General features: G+C 44.0%; 1 protein-coding gene across 2 annotated transcripts in view; it reads left to right on the plus strand.

The window, feature by feature from the left end:
• Positions 1–14,864: 14,864 nt before the first annotated feature.
• Sypl1 (synaptophysin like 1) overlaps positions 14,865–19,435 on the plus strand; it is a 29,585-nt gene continuing 25,014 nt past the window's right edge. Inside the window, exons 1-2 of one of the 2 annotated variants that reach the window (XM_059279898.1) lie at positions 14,865–14,883; positions 15,802–15,873. In XM_059279898.1, the coding sequence (XP_059135881.1) occupies positions 15,805–15,873 (69 nt within the window). In that variant the 5' untranslated portion in view covers positions 14,865–14,883; positions 15,802–15,804. Of the gene's footprint in view, positions 14,884–15,318; positions 15,488–15,801; positions 15,874–19,435 lie in introns of those variants that run through there. The other variant, XM_059279897.1, reaches the window with a different exon arrangement.

A 19,435-nucleotide genomic window follows, 5' to 3' on the forward strand; every position in this document is an offset into this window, starting at 1 on the left:
CTCTGGCTGCTAGTCAGTCAGGCTGCAAGATTCTCCTGACCACCATGGCCTGGCTCACTTTCTTCTCCTGCTGACTCCTTACACCCTCTGTAGGACCCATCCACCGCCGGGGAATGGCTCCTGGCAGGTGATGGGATAAAACAACCTTTTAAATGTATCTATTGCTATTTCCATATTCCATATGGATCTTGAGAGAAATTATGTAATTTTTCTGAGTTCATACAGGAATTCAAGCCTGGCTCTGCTGCCTCAGCTCCTACTCATAAGGGGTGTGTCTTGTCCCCACTGCTATCCTGGCCTGGATGATAAGCTGATAGTGCTGGCTCAGTTGTCTCCACAGCATGAACTAAGCCCACCTGGGATCTGCAGCCTTTCCCCTGGCTATAGCTGGTAATCAGGAAAAGGCCCAAGATACACAGTGCTAACATCCTCCACCACTTACAGACTCAGTAGAAATAGACCATAGCTTTGGTTCCTTAACTGCCATTCAAAGGGAGCAGATAAACACCCAGAAGTGGCTCCTGTGGGACTTTACCTTCCTATTAGAGACAGAGCCTGACAATTTCCCTTCCCTCCTCTCCCAAGGACTCCCCGGGGCTGTCTCATCCTCCCTGAAGAGTCCTATGTGGTGGGGCAGATGATGCCCCATTTATCAGCCTTCTCTCTCCAATGTTTTCTGTGAGGAAATGCTAAAGCAGCCCTAGACACTGATTCCTGACTCCCACCTCACCCTACTTTGTAGCTGGAAGTTTTCCTGGTCCCATCCAGCTCACAGCTGCTCAGATCCAAATAAACACACAGATGCTTATATTAATTAAAACTGTTTGGCCTAATGGCTCAGCTTCTTGCTAGCTAGATCTTACACTTAAATTAATCCATAATTCTTATTTATGTTTAGACACGTGGCTTGGTACCTTTTCCCAGTTCTGCCTTCACGTCTTGCTTCTCATGGTGGTGGCGGCTGGCAGCATCTCCTGACTCAGCCGTCCACTTCCCAGAATTCTCTTCTCTGCTTGTCCCGCCTATACTATACTTCCTGCCTGGCTAGTGGCCAATCAGCGTTTTATTTATCAATCAACCAGAGCAACACACATTCACAGCACACAGAAAGACATCCCCAGTACCACGCGTCACTCGCTGTCTCTGCTCTGAGTGTGCATAGTCCCAACGAAGCAACAGCTTCAGGTTCCTCCAGAATGCAAGCTATTTACACTTGTAGGATTTTACATCATTGTTCTTAATATTTTCTAAGTGCCTGTGAACCTAGCATACAAAAAAAAAACTATATCTTCAATATACCCTTCATTTAGCCATATGGCCCTACATCTTATTTTCTACCCAAGGAAACCATCATCTGGAATTCCTTCACTTTAAAAAATATATAGTATTGCATTTATATGCATTCCTAAAATGTATCCTTTTTATATTCATTGTTTAAAATCTATGAATTTGGGATATTTACTTTTTTCACTTAGTGTTTACTTCTTAATTGCTAAGCACAGCCACACTTGTGAATTAGTGCAATTCATTTATTTTACTGCCATGTAATACTCAGTTGTACAAATGTAGCACAGTGTACCCTTTTTCCTGCTTATGGGCATTTTCTTTGTTTTCAGGTTTTTGTAGCATGGATGGTATAGCTGTAGCCATTCTTTTACATCTCTCCTTTTCACATCTGTCACTCTCTCTTAGGCCCACCCTCCCATTGTTGGGTCTCCATTCTCACATCTGTCACTCTCTCTTAGGCCCACCTCTCATTTTTGAGTCACATGTAAATGAATGCTTGGCTTTAGGAGATAATGACTAACTATTCTCCAAATTGTTTACACAAATCCATGCCTTTTCTATCACACTGAGTGTTCTCTAAAGTCCAATTGCATTGTCCCACTTGTTCTGACAACTGCCAAAATTGAGAACTGTTGGTTAAAAACTAAATATGTCACATTTCCTCTGGAGGTCTGGACAGGTAGTACTGAGGTTCTTGGGCTGAATCTATGTAGGCCATCTGACTTCCAGAGCTGCACCAGGCCTGAAGGTGCAGGAGGAGGGAACTGGCCCATGCCTTAGAAAAGAACACCATGTGCAACCTGAGTAGTCTCAGGCTTCCAGTTTCTTTTCTTTTCTTTTTTTTTTTTTTAAAAAAAAAAAAGATCTATTTCTTTTTATTTTATGTATATTGTATTGTTGCAAGGTAAGCCCACCAGAGACCACATGGACACTCTTAAAGCCAAGAAGAAAGTGTTCATTGCCAGCTGGCAGCTTCATGGGGAACTTATCCTAATCATGCAGCCCTGAGCCTTAAAGCCCTTTTGTCTCTTATGCACGAACACCACACCCTGGCTGTCACACTTCAGTTAGCAAGAAACAGAACAACAGAGGCAAAAAAGAAAGGTTGGTAGTACATTTAGGGACTGTCCTGGAACTGTGGACTAGGTCTCTGATGGGTTAGGTTTTGCTCCTGCCTTGTCAGGTGCTTGGGCCTGTGTGCTGCGTTCTAAGGTCAGAACAGTGCCTCTAAGATGGCGTCTGTTACAGCAGGAGTGTTTGGTCTGCATATCCGGTGTGTGCACCACCACATGCATGCCCATCATCAGACCCCCTGAAGCTAATGTTATATGTTCTGGAATATTATTTTAAAATGTGTTACATTTGTTTATGCTGTGGAATATTTGTTTAATGATGCAAAGATATGTTGCATTCTTTTATGTTGCATTTGTTTAACTTTGTAAAGCTGTGTTGCTTTGCCTGTCTAAAACACCTGATTGGTCTAATAAAGGGCTGAATAGCCAACAGCAAGGCAGGAGAGAGAAACAGGCAGGGCTGGCAGGCAGAGAGAATGAATAGGAGCAGAAATCTAGGGAAAAGAGAGAAGAGGGAGGGGCGAGAAAAGGAGAAGGAGAGGAGGACACCAAGGGCCAGCCACTCAGCCATCCAGCCATCCACAGAGTAAGAAGGAAAGAAAGATATGTAGAATAAAGAAAGGTAAAAAGCCCAGAGGCAAAACATAGTTAAAGAGAAATGGGATAATTTAAGTTAGAAAAGCTGGCTAGAAACAAGCCAAGCTAAGGCCAAGCATTCATAAATAAGAATAAGTCTCCAGGTATTTATTCAAGAGCTGGGTGGTAGGTCCTCAAAGAGATTAAAAAAAAAATCAACTACAGTTACAGATGGTTGAATCAACATGTGGATGCTGGGAATTGAACCAGGTCCTCTGCAAGAACAACAAGGGCTCAAGGGCTCTTAACCACTAAGCCATCTCTCTACCTGATTCATACACACACACACACACACACACACACACACACACACACACACACACACATATATACACACACACACATATTTCCCCTGCAGGTGAACTAGATAACTCAGGCTAACATTAGAAAACATAAGAAGGCTTCAGAAAGATGGACAGGCATATACCAATCTTGAAGTTAATCAAAGGTACATCATTTCAAGTCCCAACCCCACCGTCACCCCCCAGTATCAGTCTACTATCTCTGTAAATGTTCTGAGAAGCTCAGGCTCTCCTGACTAGGACATTCATTCTTTGGTGAGTCACAGACACATACACCTTTTCCAAAGGCAGGTGCCCTGTCTTCCAAACAAAGCTCTCTTACAATGGATAAAAGTGTCTGTGGAGAGCCTTTCCTCACTCAGCCCTTATCCTTTCCAGTACTGCTGACCTCTACTTGGCTTCATCTCCAAGTTGGCTCCTCTTACAAGCAGCAAGATTGCTTCTAGCTGTTTCAGATCTCTACAGATTGACTATGAGCCCACAGAAAAGGGTACTTTTCTGAAGAGCTAATAAAAACCCAAATATTTCTGTCAGCTCAACTCATTTACATGACCTTCCATAAACCAACCCGTGTTCCCAGTGGGACAAAATATACAGATTAACTGAGCATACCACATACTCAAGCCTAAACCAGAGCACACAAGTAGGAATACTTTGGGATGTGAGGAGAAGGGAATATGTTGCCCTCAAAGGGATGCTGGGCAGACATAAAACTGTGTGCTACTAACAGACCAGAGAACAGTCTTATCTTCCTTTATTTCTCTTTTCGCTAGCAGATAGAAGCCAAAACATATTTTATACTGATTCTCAGTATTCTATTTCTAGTATAACTATCCTTGTAATAGATACAAGTCACACCAAGTGTGGTATCATTTGCCTGTAATCCTAGCACTAGGGAAATAAAGCAAGATCCTGAGTTCAAGGCCAGCCTGGGCTATATAAGGAGGCCAATACTCAATAACTGGACCTCAAATCCAATAAAACAAACAAAAACTGTTAAGTTATCTATCTGACTTCATCTTGTAAGGTTTAGTAATCACATGCTTTCATAAAAGGATGTTTGGGGCAGTGTTTTCAGCCAATCACAGTACACATGCACTGTTCCTTAACACCAAATAGCATCACATCTTAAGGGCATAGTTTACAGTTTTGTGTACTGGCTTCCCACACTCTAGCCATCCTGGCAAGAGAAGAGTATTTTAAAGAGAGACATTATGCTATCAAAACTTCAAATAATTCAAATTTCCCCAGGAAACTTGTAGTAGGCTGAAGTTATTGTACCAGCCAGAGGACAAACTTGCCTCCCCACGTAAGCCTTTTACGTAGTTCTGACAACATATGAGATGCCATTAGGATAGACACAGTCAGGGATGGGTTAGTAATGGGAGGAACCATACCTTGACCAGGACCACTTAGTTCCCCATACCTCTTGCCCTTATTTACATCTAAACCTTCAGTCAAGAGTCTGAAGATCAACTAGATGTTGGATGTGTCAGAGAACCTCTTTCTTTGTTCCTCTTTTCAGTGTGGCCACATTAAAGAATCCCCTTTATTTTCCGAATTACTTGTCTTTTTAGTTAGCATATTGGAGACAACTGGTGGCTGAGTCTCCAGAGCCCAGGCTTTAACCCTAAAAACTCAGATAATAGCACTTCACTCTTATCTTGGGAGCCATTCTGGACTTTTCCCCTCACTTGAGTTATTGATCAACAGCTGATGAAGCTTTCCAATTTGTTTTCTTGTTAATTTTCTTCCCAGGGCCTGGTCATATTCCTTCTGCCTCTCCCTCCTTGTCACTAGTGCTCCATAACCAACTACTTTTCTTTCTTTACCTAGAGTTCTTGATGCCGAAATGTTGGAAAATGTAGCAGAAGCATAGGCATGGTGCTAGGTTGAGAATGACAAACAGAAGTCAGGTCTCAAAATCAAACCACACAGGCAGCTCCATGTGGAGGACGTAGAGTCTGTAGAATTTCAAAGGGCCTGAAAAGTCACAGGATTATTTCTAAGAACCTCCCAAGTCATAGCATTGGATCACATCCATTGTGAAGACTGCAGCCCTCATTAATTCAACTGTTTTACCACAGATTTGTTGAGGATGATCAAATATAGATCAGGAAACAGTGTTTTCTATTCTCCCTTGTAGTCATCACTACTTGACAATATGTTTTCATCGTTTTTTATTACTATTATTGGCCCACTTCTTCCTTTTGGACATAAACTCTTGGAGAGCAAGGATGATGTGGTGTTTCTCCTTGTAGGATCAGGGCTCGTGGTGCCTGGTGCACATGAACGGTTACAAATACTGTAAGGCAGGTCTGCGGCATCCAGTCTCTTCACAGATGGCTGACAACCACTTTCACTACCTGTGCTAATTTGTCTTAGTTTTGCTGTTCTCCTTCCTCAGCACCGAACAGACTCTACCAAGTTCCTAGGAATTCAGCAGCTCTCATGTCGTTTCAAGGCAGCCCAAAGCTTTGCCCTGTAGTTAAACCTACCTTCCTTGGACTGTGCCCCAGACTCTAAGATTCTACTTCAGACTCTTCGTAAAATCACATGAAAGCTTCCATTAGCCTCACTACCAAAAAAAGAAAATCATATGGTTTCCTGTCATACTGTAATAGACCATTTAATGTAATAAACCTCCAAGGTGTTTGTATTTTAAAACATGGGGCTGTTAGCCTGTGATGGCATTTCAGGGTTTAAGTGACAATACAGTACAATAGATAGATGATAAATGGATGTATGAAGGGAGGGAGGGAGGGGGGAGGGAGAGAGACAGACGAGAGAGGAGAGAGAGAGAGAGAATTGCCACAGATGGGTGGTGGTGTGCTCCAACCTTTCCTTATTCTTCCAGGCTTCATCATAAAGATGCCCACCTGCTTTGATCATAAAGTCAAGGTCATGTTAGAAGACTGAGAACAACAGTGAGAGAAACAAGAACCCAGAGAAGTTTAAATACAAAGGATGAAAACCCTGCTTTCTACCCAAGGGAAAATAACACAAACCAAACTAACTGCTTAAAAAAACCGAAGACCAATTCACTTAGCTTATAAGAAAATTACAAATGATTATTGCTTTAAAGACAGACTGAGGGGAGGCTGCCAAGTGTGGTGTCAAATGCTGTAATCAGAGCACTCAGGAAACTAAAACAAGAAGACTGAGTTTAAGGCCAGGCTAGGCCACACTGGAACCCTGCCTCAAAATTGTAGAGCACATGCTTAGCATGGAGGTGCCCTGGGTTAGATCCTGAACACCACAAAACAAAGCAAAAGGTTGAAGTGTAAAAGACGTACAGCTACAAACACAACAAATGTTCAGAGCAGGTTACCCTGAGGGGTCCTTTAAATGGCCATCTCAAGCACATTTATAATTAAATCTAATTGATTTATAATTAGCTTTCTAGAAACCCAGCTAGTATGTGGAGTATTTTCGTCTGCTGCCTAAAGCAATTACATACAAACTTCCACTGTATTCTGTCATTGGTATTTGTATTTTCCTGGTTAGTTTCTGCATTGTCATTTCTATATGTCCCCTCTTCACGTGTTCCAAGAGGATTCTTCTTCTTCTTCTTCTTCTTCTTCTTCTTCTTCTTCTTCTTCTTCTTCTTCTTCTTCTTCTGCTGCTGCTGCTGAGATTATAGACATTTGTGGCTGAAGAAGCCAACATGGAAAGTGATCACTTTTGTGGTCTATTCTTAGTAAATGCTGTGATACCTTTCTGAAGATCATGATGATTCTAATACAAATTCTACAGAGTCAGAATCAGGAGGGCAGGCTATTCTCCAGTCCCATCTGCAGACACAGAAGTCGGGATCCTAAGGCTATCCTGTCCCGCAGGCTTAAAACAAAGGACTTTGTCCACCCAATTCACTGTCCTGGAAAGCTATTCGACTCCATGTTCTCCCTGGCAGAAATCCTGTTCTTTGTGGAATGGCAAACAGGAGAAGCACACCATTCTTAAAAACTGGTTCATGCTGCTTCTCCCCTAATTTCAGAGAAAGCCTTCCATATAGTGCAATATTAAACTTGAAAACTGTTGAAGCCTTCAGGGGCAATTCTGTCTAAAAGAATAAAATGTGGAAGTCCTCTAATAATGATTTCTCAGATAAGTTGCTTCAAACTGGTTTCTACACTCTTCATACTGTTGCATCTTACCAGTGCAGGGAGCCTGCTGAGCTCACTGCCCTGGAGAATGGTTCTGGGAGCAGCCCAGACATTTGTCTTCATTCTCTGGTCCTGATTTATTATCAGAAATATTCAATCGGTGTTAATTGATATATGCAAAATTGGTGGGAAACAAATACCCTCATTACATAGACAATATAAGCCAAAGAAAATTAAATAGTAATGTTCTGGGAAAGCCTGCACAAGTGACAAATGCAGTCAGGACCCAACGGTTTCTGCATTTCAACCCCATGCTTTTGCTGTGTGTAATATCATGCTGCTGTTGCTAACTTGGCTGTCTGCTCTTGGCCATTGTTACCACACTGGGGCCTGAGAGCTCTTTACCAACAGGTTCAGAACACTCTGGTTACTGTGCACATACCAACTAAGCATCTTTCCCTTTCATGTTCTATACTCCTGTCCCAGTGATCTTCCAAACTAAGAGCTCCCCATGTTACTCAGCACTGTTAGAACCTAACCTAACCTTCTGTCTAGTAACACTGCAGACATGTACACTGGTGTGTATGGCCGGTCCTCTAACAATGTTCCCTATCCCCGCCTGCCACACATGGACGACTCTGAGGCTGTATAAGATGTTCCTCTTTCAATCACTATGCTCTATCATGGCCTCCTACCTAGGGAAGCCCTGCACATCTCTGATCAAGCTTTAGTGCTACGTCACTTCTTGTGTGAATCCTTTTCTGAGATTCTTTCTTCCCTTTGAGCCTTGGTTTCCAGATCATCAAGACATGAATCATAATTCTTATCCTTTTTTTAAACTCAATTGTCACATGAAACATGACTGAAAGTTCTCCAAAATGTGTAAAATACTATACAAAAGCCAACTTTTATTTATACAATAAACCCTTTCTCTTTAGAAACTTTAATATTTGTGATTATAAAATTAGCACCTACAAATTAGAACAGTTCCCCTACTTATTCATTGCTTCAGTATAACCCAAGCTTGAAACGTGCTAGGAACTAAGCTCAATTCCAACACAAATAGAAGGAATAGAACTGGATCCATACAGAAACTATTAGAATGACTTTGCTCTGTATGATGTTCAGTCATGGAAAATTTTATTTTCTTTGCCTCCTAAAATTCTAGTCTCAAGTTTTATATTTCTCTCATCAAAAGAAGAGTCTTCTTTATAACTCCCTCTGCCTAATAAAGTATGATCGCCTCACATAGCCTTTTGTTTTAACATTAAGTCTTTGTTGCTTTTTGGCTATCCAATTTGCACATTGATACACCTACTCTTTCTGGGACACAGTGACAGTAAGAGGCTACATTTGCTCAATTCTTTTGCAGTACCAGGAACTCCTTTATCATCATCATCATCATCATCATCATCATCATCATTACATTTATTTATTTGGGGAGGGGCTCAAGTGCCACAACCCTGTGGAGGTCAGAAGACAGCCTCTGGGAGCTGTTTTCTTCTTCTAGCACTTGGTTCCCAGAGATCTAACTCAGGCTATCAGGTTGTCACTGAGCCATCCCACCAGCAACCCTCTCACACACTCCTTTAACTGATCTCTGATTATGAAATTCAAACCTTACTACAACTCTCATTTCCTTTCTGTCAAGTAGGAATGAGGCCATGGAAACCTCGAAGCTCCAACTGACGGGCATGACAGAGTTTAGAGGCAGAGCTTAACCACTCAATTGTACCACTGTTCTAGAGGACCAAAGAAATTTAGAGGACTCTCCAGAGGCCCACAATTAAAGATTGGGGGAGAGGCAGAAAGAGGCAAGGCTGTGCGAGCATATGTCAAATTGTAGAAACAGATCATAACACAATATTGGAACCAGAAACAGGTCCGAGAAGGGTTGGTGCTGGGAAACAGAGGCAGGAAAATCGGCAGTTCAAGGCCAACCTAGACTACTCAATTAAGTTAACGTCCATTAGCTGGTGGCTACAGGGGTCAGGGTAATCTGCCGTGCACTGCATTCTTCTCGTGCACTTTGTTTTGTTTGCAACAGAATGGAAAATAATTTTGTCTTACACACTTCCCTACGCTACTGAACATACCTTTAAAAAAAATCTCCTAAGATTAAATGTGGTTTCCTGGCTTGATCAGAGCAGTAAAACAACATTAGTGGACTACTGATGAAGTTTAAAGATTTCTATAGTTTAGTCAACAATAATATATCAATATTAAATTTATTTTTAATTAATTTTTTCCTGAGACAGAATCTCCTGTAGTACAGGCTGATATTGAACTCCTAATCTTCCCACTTCCATCTCCCAAGTGTTTGGAGTGCAGGTGTGCCACCATGCTCAGCTAATTAAAAACATTTTTTTGGACAAATGTATGGTGGTTACAGAAAGTGTTAACATTAGAGGAAACTGGTTAAAATGTATATAGAACTGTATTTTGTAACTTTTCTGTATGCCAACTATTACTTTAAAATTTGAAGTTTATGGAGCAGGAGAGATGGCTCTGTGGTTAAGAGCACTTAGTGCTGGGGGCCTGGGTTGGGTTCCCAGCTTCCATGTGTAAGTTCACAACCATCTGTAACTCCAGTTCCAATGATGGGAAGAAGGAAGACAGAGTCAGGAGACACCAGCCAGAGGATCTGACACCCTCTTCTGACCTCCATGGGCACCAAGCATGTGCATGGTGTACATACATTCATCCAGGCAAAACACTCACACAAACAAAATCAAACAAAATAAATCTAAAAGAAATATTAAATTTTACAAATTAAAATGTAAATTTAAAATTGCAAGTTTATTTTAAAAAGGCTTTAATTTAATTATTTTGAGATTTACCAAGTTGCCTCAGTTAGGGTTTGTATTGCTGGGAGAAGACACTATGACCAAAATCAACTATGAGAGGCAAAGGTTTATTTCACTTACAGTTCTACAGTATAGTTTATCATTAGAGGAAGTCAGGACAGGATGTCAAATGGCAGAAACCTAGAGGCAGGAGTTGATGTAGGGGCCATGGAGGAGTGCTGTTTATCCCGGCTTGCCCATGGCTTGCTCTGCTTGCTTTCTTACAGTGCCCAGGACCACCAGCCCTGGGATGGCACTGCCAATAGGAAGCACAATCAAGAAAACAGAAGTCGCCGGGCGGTGGTGGCGCACGCCTTTAATCCCAGAACTTGGGAGGCAAAGGCAGGAGGATCTCTTTAAGTTTGAGGCCAGCCTGGTCTACATATCCTGAGTTCCAGGAGACCCTGTCTCATTCTTCATCCCAAGCCCCCCAAAAGAAAAGAAAATGCATCATAGGCTTGTTCTTAGGCCAATCTAGCTTCTTAACTGAGGTTTCTTTTCCAAATGACTCCAGCTTGTGTCAAGCTGACATAAAACTATCCAGAATATAAGCCTACTTAATCAATTTATTGCACAATTAAATGCATGCAGTTATTTTTTCTAAAATTATTGTGGAATCCACTAAAGGAAAAAGTATTTGTATACATAAACAAAACTCGGGTGGGTTTTGAACTTGATGCTAATGCACTCAAAGCTGCTATGGAACAATTTTTTTTGGAACAATCTTTTTCTACACTATGAATGTGTATTACTCTCATTGGTCAATAAAAAGCTGACAGGCTGGTAGCTGGGCAGGAAGGTAGTCAGGAAAGCCAAACTGAGAATGATAGGAAGAAGGAAGACAGAGTCAGGAGACACCAGCCAGCCAGCCACTGAGCAAGCAGGACATGTTAAAAAAAAAAAAAAAAAAAAAAAGGAATAAGCCACGAGCCACATGGCAATACATAGATTAATAGAAATGGGTTAATTTAAATGTAAGAGTTAACTAGTAAGAAGCCTGAGCTATCGGCCGAGCATTTGCAATTAATATAATCCTGAGTGATTATTTGGAACTGGGAGGTTGGGACAGGGAAACACCCATTCACACAAAATACTTTTTTAGGGAAAAAAAAAAGTATTAGTTGGGAATTAATTACAAAGACTCATTTTGCCAATAAGGTACCAGAAATTTTGTATACCCATCAAGAAAAACAAAAGTATATTCTAGCTACCCAATTTCTGTCTAAATGTACCATCCTTTCTGGCCTCTGAACATCTCTAAATCCCAGTGTCACCGTCTGGCAAATGTTTTGTAAACAGCGTAGAGAAGGTAAAACAGTGACAAGTTATTTAGCATCTATATAGATCTATGACACTACTTCAGAGAGGGCAATTCGGCATTACAAGCATTATTTCTATAACTGCCCCCATACAGGAGAAATGGGCCAGTAGCTAAGAGCTCTTACTGCTCTTGCAAGAGACTTAGGTTTGGTTCTTAGCACCCATGTGGCAACTCACAGCCATCTGTATCCCCAGTTCCAAGGGATCTAACTTTTGACACCCTCTTCTGGTTTCCACAGGATCCTGAGCTCATGTGGTACACATATACAATGCAGGCTCATATAATACAAATAAATAAGAGAAATAAATCTTTTTCAAAAAATAAATGAAGAGGAATACACTGTGCACAGAGTTCCTGGCCCTTCCTCTGATCTGAGGAAATGCAGTTGCAGCCAGTGTAGAGTCACCGGCATCTGCAACAGTCCTCCCAGATTTTGAACAGTTATGCTCTCAACAAAATGCTATGCTTACCACTTCTGCTGTGTGCTGTGGGATGGTCTGTATGTCAAGTGTGTTGCTGATTGGTCAATAAATAAATCACTGATTGGCCAGTGGCCAAGCAGGAAGTGTAGGCGGGACAAGGAGGAGAATAAAGCTGGGAAGTGGAAGGCTGAGTCAGAGACATTGCCAGTCACCACGATGACAAACAGCATGTGAAGATGCTGGTAAGCCACGAGCCATGTGGCAAGGTATAGATTTATAGAAATGGATTAATTTAAGCTGTAAGAACAGTTAGCAAGAAGCCTGCCACGGCCATACAGTTTGTAAGCAATATAAGTCTCTGTGTTTACTTGGTCGGGTCTGAGCGGCTGTGGGACTGGCAGGTGATAGAGATTTGTCCTGACTGTGGGCAAGGCAGGAAAACTCTAGCTGCAGCTGTGGGAGCATTCAACGACTCCTACAGCTATCTTTTTAACCACTCAGATATCACTGTCTCTGCCAGCTACTGTCAACTTCGTCCCAGGCAGCAGTACCAGGCCCTATGTGACCAGAGGCTTATGCTTCATTGTGGTTCTGTTCAGTGAGAGCCTGCAAATGAATCCTGACAAGTGATCTGACGGTTCTGCTCACCCTATGTGGTCTCTATATTTAAAAACTAATGGCACAGGACCAATAAAGGGACCCTCTTAAAATTCAAGGACTACATTCTAGCACTATAGATCTCCTAAGAAGCTGTAATAAGATCTTCCTCTGGTGCGTATGAATAAGCAGGAGAGAAAGGAGACAAAAGTAGGAGAGAGGAAATATAATTACAGCTCACAAGTTGATTAAGGCCCAGCCTATCTTAATTCCTGAGACTATAGTAAGTGGAAAAAACAAACAACTGCAACAAAAAAAACCCCAGAGAACTACAAAAGACTGACTTACTAGTTTATGCAATAAATTAATAAAAAAATAGCCAGGGCTGGTGGTGCACACCTTTAATCCCAGCACTTAGGAGGCAGAGGCAGGTGGACCTCTGCATTCAAGGCTAGCCAGAGCAAAAACATAGTGAGATCCTGTCTCAAAACAAAGTAAGAAACAGGGTCTGACTATGTAACCCAGGCTAGACTTCAACCCCTGGACTCAACCTCCATCCTAAACCTGAATAGCTGGGACTAAGACAGATATAGGAACCACTACAACACTTGTACAATTATGTTCATTAAGTTTATATTTTAAAATACTCCTTCCGATGTTCATTCTCCTATAAATTAGCATAGACACTGAGAATGGAGCAATTTGGCTCCCTTCATGAGAGCAAGTGTCTGTTTAATAACCAACAGAACTATTCTCATGCCAGCACTGGGCATCTTGAACAGCCCATGGACAAAGTATGCAAAGATTGCAGCTGACTGCTCTGGTTCTTGGAGGCACACAGCAGGGCTGTTTGAAACAGTTGATATCAGATTTTTTGTTACCTCAAGCCTCAGTGAACTCTAGATGGTCCTGCAATCATCCCTACCATGACCAGACAGGGAGAAATTCCTTGGGGGTCTAGAGAAGAGACCACCTGACTGGTGCTAAGAGACAAATCTGTGTGATTGGCCCAAAGTGCTTTATTTAAAACAAGCACTTGTGGTTGGTCCAAACCGGCTGGACTGGAGGACATAGTCCTCAGGCTGCATAAGAAGGATGTTCAGGCTCACTCGGTTAGCTGAGTCAGAGCTACTCCAGTGTGTTAACTCCTCTCTGAAGTGGCCCTGACCACTTCCAGAGGTGACACAGAGAGGAAGCAGCAGAGACAGAAGCAGTGGCTGCACGACCGACCCCAGCAGCAGTAGCAGGTACCCTGTGTCGACCTACAGTGGCAGAGGTGTAGCAGTCCAGGTGACTGAGTCACTGAAGGGGTTAATAGCCAGCTACATCACAGCCGGAGCAGCTGAGACGTTCAAGACACATCAGGCAGGAAGAAGAAAGGCTGAGGGGGTAGAAAAAGAAAAGGCGGGGGGCCAAGAGCAAAGAATAAAATGTTGTAAGGGCCAGAGAAGAGAAAGGGCAGGCCCTGGTCACCACAAGCGTTCCAGAGACCTGTTAAGCCTTCAGGGCCAAAGGTCTCACCCTGGGCCAAGAGCGGCCAAGGGCTGAGAAACTCAGCGTCCCAGATTTACCAACACCAGTACAGGTTAAGTTCTGAGGACTGAGCACTAGAGGGGGCCAGCTGCTATTGCTCCTGTCTGGGTACAGCCACCAGTCACTGCTGCCTACCGCCAAGAAAGGAAAGCTGCACCACACCAGCTGCTGCTTCCCTGCCTGCCCACAATTCCTATCCACGTATGCACTCAGACGAACCTCAGCCAACTGACTGGTGACAGGACTAAAGAACCATGGGGTACAAATTATTCTGAGCCTCTCAGCACTGTGAAGGTGCAAGGTGTGCACCCTTCCATTCTGTTAGCATCCATCTGATTTTGAAATTACATTGAGTCTACTCTGAATATTTGTTATTTGAAGCAAAAGCTAATAATCCACTCCTGGGTGCCTATCCAGCAGGCCTCGCAGAAAAGAACTTTTTAAAAAGGCTTGAGGAGTGGAATTCACAGAAATAAGAGTGAGGGAGGAGGAAGTGTTAGCTTGGTAGCAGATGTCCACGAGTAGTGTTCAATTCTGATGGAATAATTCAAGGACATTGAGTAAATACAAGTACGGACGTGGAAGCCGGTCCTGGGGTCCTCTCGTGGCAAACCTCTGCCTTCCTTCGCTATCACCATCTTACCATGCATGAAAACAGGCCACTATTCCGGCTCTCCAAAACTCAGGGGATTGAGGAAGCCAGACAAGAGAAGACTAGAAGGGCCTCCCATTCTGGTGGCAGGAGGCGGTGCTACCTAAGGTAAATCATGAAAGAAGAGTTGCCCTTACAGAAGCAAAAACAAACAAAACCTGCCCCCAATGCGGGCCTCGCCAGACGCGGATAGGAGACGCGATGACCTGTGACACCTGCCAAGCCATGCCTTCTCCTGCTCTGGCTCCAACAACTTTTAAAAGCAATGCCCGCAGAAATGTTTGGTGAATCATACTTTCAAGCGCCCTTACACAGGCAGGTTCGCCAGACATCTGTTGTTTTGCAGTAACTCATTTTTAGGGCCCTTCACACGAGCTTTGAAGGGAGGCGTTATCTGTGTTCACACTTCATAAATCGGTCCAAAAGCCGAGAGCATCGTGAAGGCACTGAGACAGGAGGGCGTTGCCGGGGCGGGTTGCAACAGCCACAAAAGGGCATAGCAACGAGAACGCCGCCGGGGTCGCGCTGCGCAGGCGCAGGAACCCCCGCCCCACCCCCGCGCGCTGGCAAAGACCGGAAGGGAGTCTGGGGCCTAGGGAGCGCGTGCGCTGTGGAGAAAGCGCCAGGGCCTGGGCTTCAGGGACCGGGGCGCGGCGCACGCATGGCTTCCAATGCTTACTTAGTTCGCCAGCCGTTCAGCCGGCTGAGTCAGGTGCGGCCGGGGGAGGAGCCAGCCCTTCCCCGCCGCCTCTCAGCCCCGCCTTCACGGGCGCGCCCTCTGGTCTCCCCAGTGACGCTCAACCGCCACCCGCCCCGCCCCTCGGCCGCCCCGGCCCCGCCCCGGCCCCGCCCCCGGCCCCGCCCCGGAGCCCGCCGCCCCGCCCCGCCGCGGCCCCGCCCCCGGCCACCCCCGCCCCGCCCCGGCCGCCGCGGCCCCGCCTGCCCGTCCTCGCCGCCGAGCTGCTCCGGTAGCGCTGCTCCCCTCCTCCGCCCCGCGTCCTGACTCTGTTCCCTCCTTTCCCTCAGAGGATGTCCGCCTTCCAGATCAACCTCAGCCCGCTCAAGGAGCCGCTCGGCTTCATCAAGGTCCTGGAGTGGGTGAGTGCAGCGGGCGACGCGGACGCCGCCCGGCCCAGCGCGGGGCGCCCGGGGAGGCGGGGACCCGGCCGTGAAGAGCCCCGCGCTGGCAGGCCGCGGGGCGGAGATGGCGGCCGCCGTCGAGTCGCCGGTGCGCGAGGCTCGTCCCGGCCGCCCCTGGCCGCGGGGGCGTGGGAGCGGCTCGCTTTTGTCCCGGGCTCCACCGGCAGCCGCAGAGGAAGCCAGGACTTCCTGCTGCGGTCCAACCGAAACCAAGCGCCCCGAGGCCGGCGCCCTCCGCGGGCCGGGCCGGCCCTGCGCTGGGTTAAAAATAGTGTGGTCGCGGCCGCGGAGGCAAGGGCCTGGCCCCGAGCGCGCCCCGCTGCTCGGCCCGTTTAGTACCTTGCCAGCCGTGGACGTCGAGGTTGTTTTTACTTACTTCTGGCAACATCCTGCCTGGAAAGTCAGCTTCCAGCCCTTCTCTGGCAAACAATCATTAACATCAAAGGAGACTTAGAGTTCGACCTTGGTGCTTGAAGCTGGTTTACCCAGCTCTGCGATTTTCCTTCGCACTGCGAGGCCCACTGTAGTTCGGTGCCGGTGTTAACAGTGTTAACGTTGAGCGCTTGGCATGTGTTTGCCCAGTGTGCAGTCAGGTTGTGTTTTTATGGCCAGTACCGTTTAACTCCTTCACAATTCATTTTGACCATGGAAAATTGAGAACTTTGCAGTGTCCTACATGTGTTTTAACTTCACGTTTTCCGATGATACTCTATTTTTTTGTTTTATTTACACTGTATGCCTCCAGTTTTATGAAAACTGGAATGCTGCCGGTTTCTTGCAACTGGCAAAAGACACTTGACTTTGTACAAACCTGTTTATAAGAAAGCGAATATTTTAATTCCAGAAGCAAAAATTATAGGAGAGAAATCAAAGAAATGTAAAGATCAAGAAAAAAAAACTTACATTTAGTGTCATTGAAGGTTACAATTCAGTTTAATAATTTAGATTTTCAGTTAAATGAAGAGGCAGTTTATAACTTTTTCTTGAATATTTTAAAGTAGGGGTGATTTTTTTTGTTGTATTCTGAAATTATCTTTAAGTTTCTTAAGGAGATGCTGTTTTCAGTTTGAAGGCTTTTTATTATGCAGACAGTAATTTTGTAGTAAGACTACATTGTGTTAATGGTGTGGTGAATATTTACCCAATAAATATTTGAGTAGGTATATTCCAGCACTGTGCTAAGCACCAGCAAAACAGACACTAATAAATGATCTTTTTTCTCACGATCATTCAGGGATGGAGTGGAGTATATAAAGACGCCATATGGTAAATTCTGTACTAAAGCTACTTGTTTAGTGTAGTAGAACATTTGAAGGGTGAATACTCACTCATCGGGTGGTGGATACAGATTGGCTTTGTAGGCAAGAGGATCTTATGTTCAATGGGAGGAAAAGTTGAAGCAGCATAGCATTGTGTAAGTAAGTACACTCGGTTGGAACATGGACATATTGGGCAAAAGTACAGTTCTAGATGATTATAACAAGTCGATTTTGAAGCCCTTGCTCCCTCTGAGGTTAGGCTTGAAAAACTGGCCCTTTGTGTACAAAATATCAACTTAGGTTGTATATTGGATAGTGTCCAGTTAAGCTCAGACTTCAGGTGAATCATTGTTTATTTGTAAACAATGTAAAAATGGCCATACATGGAGGGAGACCTGCAGCTTTAGAAGTTATGTGTGCCTAAAATCAGTTGTTGTGAGGATGGAGATGTCTAGAAATTAAAATATATACAGAAGTAGCATTCTTGTGATGACTAGCATATTTCTGGCTTGAGTTGGTAATGGCCTTATAGTCCAAGTCATTAAGAGGAAGAGAAAAATATTTGGATGGTTAATAAGGATATATTGTTGGTGATCTCTTCACATTATGTAAGTTGCAGTGTCCAGGCAGTGATGAGTGGGACACACAGACCTAGCTGTTTAGAATACAGGTCGGCAAAGAAGAAAGAAATGGTTAGGAAAGTGAAGAGAAACATCTAGACATCACTGTTAGAATTTCCAGTAAAGAATACTCAGTAATGTCAGATGCCATGGAGCCAAAGCATGTCCCTTGTTTTTGTAGTCAGAAGACTCTTGATGGCATTAGCAAGAACAGTCTCAGTAAAATCAGAAACCACATTAATGTAGGCTGTGTGGGGTGGTTGTCTGGTGAGGTAATGAACTCAGTGAAGGTTGACCAGTATTTGGGGATACGGGAGAGAGTTGGTGGTATTAGAAAAGTGAAAACTAGTTCCTGTTACAACTCATTTGTTTAAATAATTTGATAAGCAAAAAAAAAAAAAAAAAAACCCAAAACTTGTGTTTTCTACTTCTCTTAAACTATTAAGATTCAGGGCTCAGGTTTAATTTTATTGCTTCATCAAACACTTTTTTCTTTTGGCTTTTAGAGACAGGGTTTCTCTGTGTAGCCCTGGCTGTCCTGGAACTCACTCTGTAGACCAGGCTGGCCTCAAACTCAGATCTGCCTGAGTCTGCCTTCTGAGTGCTAGGATTAAAGGCGTGGGCCACCACTGCCTGCCTATCAAAAATTCTTAAGTCTTTTTTTTTCCCCAAGCTGCTGATACTGCTGATTTTTACTAAAGCCCAGCAGTTTTACCCATCAGTCCATTTGCTCAGTCAGTGCAAGTGTCAATGTTCTAGAATTAATAATAGCTTAGTGTTACTACAAAAATAATTTTGACCTTTGTAGGTTCCTGGAAGAGTCTTGGGAACTCTCAGGGGTCTGCAGGCTGAGATTAATGTTTTACTGTAAGAAAAATATTGTTGGGGACCCCAGAAACATAATACAGTAAAAGCCTCTGGGGGTTTGACATAGATGTGAGTACTTCAGAAAGTAGAGAGAGAGAGACTGGGGAGTTGGCTCAGTGTGGGGAGTGCTTGCTGCAGAAACTGAGGACCTGAGTTTAGAGGCCAACAGGTGCACCTCTGTAATCTCAGTACTGTGTGATAGAGACAGGTGGGGCTCACTGGCCAGCCAATCTAGCAGAAATAATAAGTTCCAGGTTCAGTGAAAACCCTGCATTTAAAAAAAAATACAATGGAGAACAAGAGAACATACCTCCCATTGGCCCTGTGACCCCAACGTGGGCATGCACAAGTTAGTGCACACACTTAAGAAGTGAGAGAGCCACCTAACACCTGAGCCCTGCATCAAATGCCCTGAAACATGAAGAAAACCAATTTTTACTTAACTCAGGATTTATAAGTGGCAACAAATCCTGGTTCTCCATAATAAAACATATTCATGTCAACCCAGCCAGCCAGATTAACAGTGAACATGCTGATTTACTCTAAAGGCCATAAAAATAATTGAAAAGTATTATTATTTATCACATATGGTCCGAGCATAACGTCCTGGAGTTGATTCTCCTTCTACCATATGGGGCCTGGTGATGGAATTCGGGTCATGAGGCGTACTGGCCTGCATCTTAAGCAGCTGAGCCACTGACCCTGAAAATGATTTAAAAGTAAATATGTTTCTATTCCTTGGAGATTTACAGCTGTGTACTCAACCAAACATGT

The sequence above is a fragment of the Peromyscus eremicus genome, chromosome 14, assembly GCF_949786415.1.
Source record: "Peromyscus eremicus chromosome 14, PerEre_H2_v1, whole genome shotgun sequence".
Classification (NCBI taxonomy): Eukaryota; Metazoa; Chordata; class Mammalia; order Rodentia; family Cricetidae; genus Peromyscus; species Peromyscus eremicus.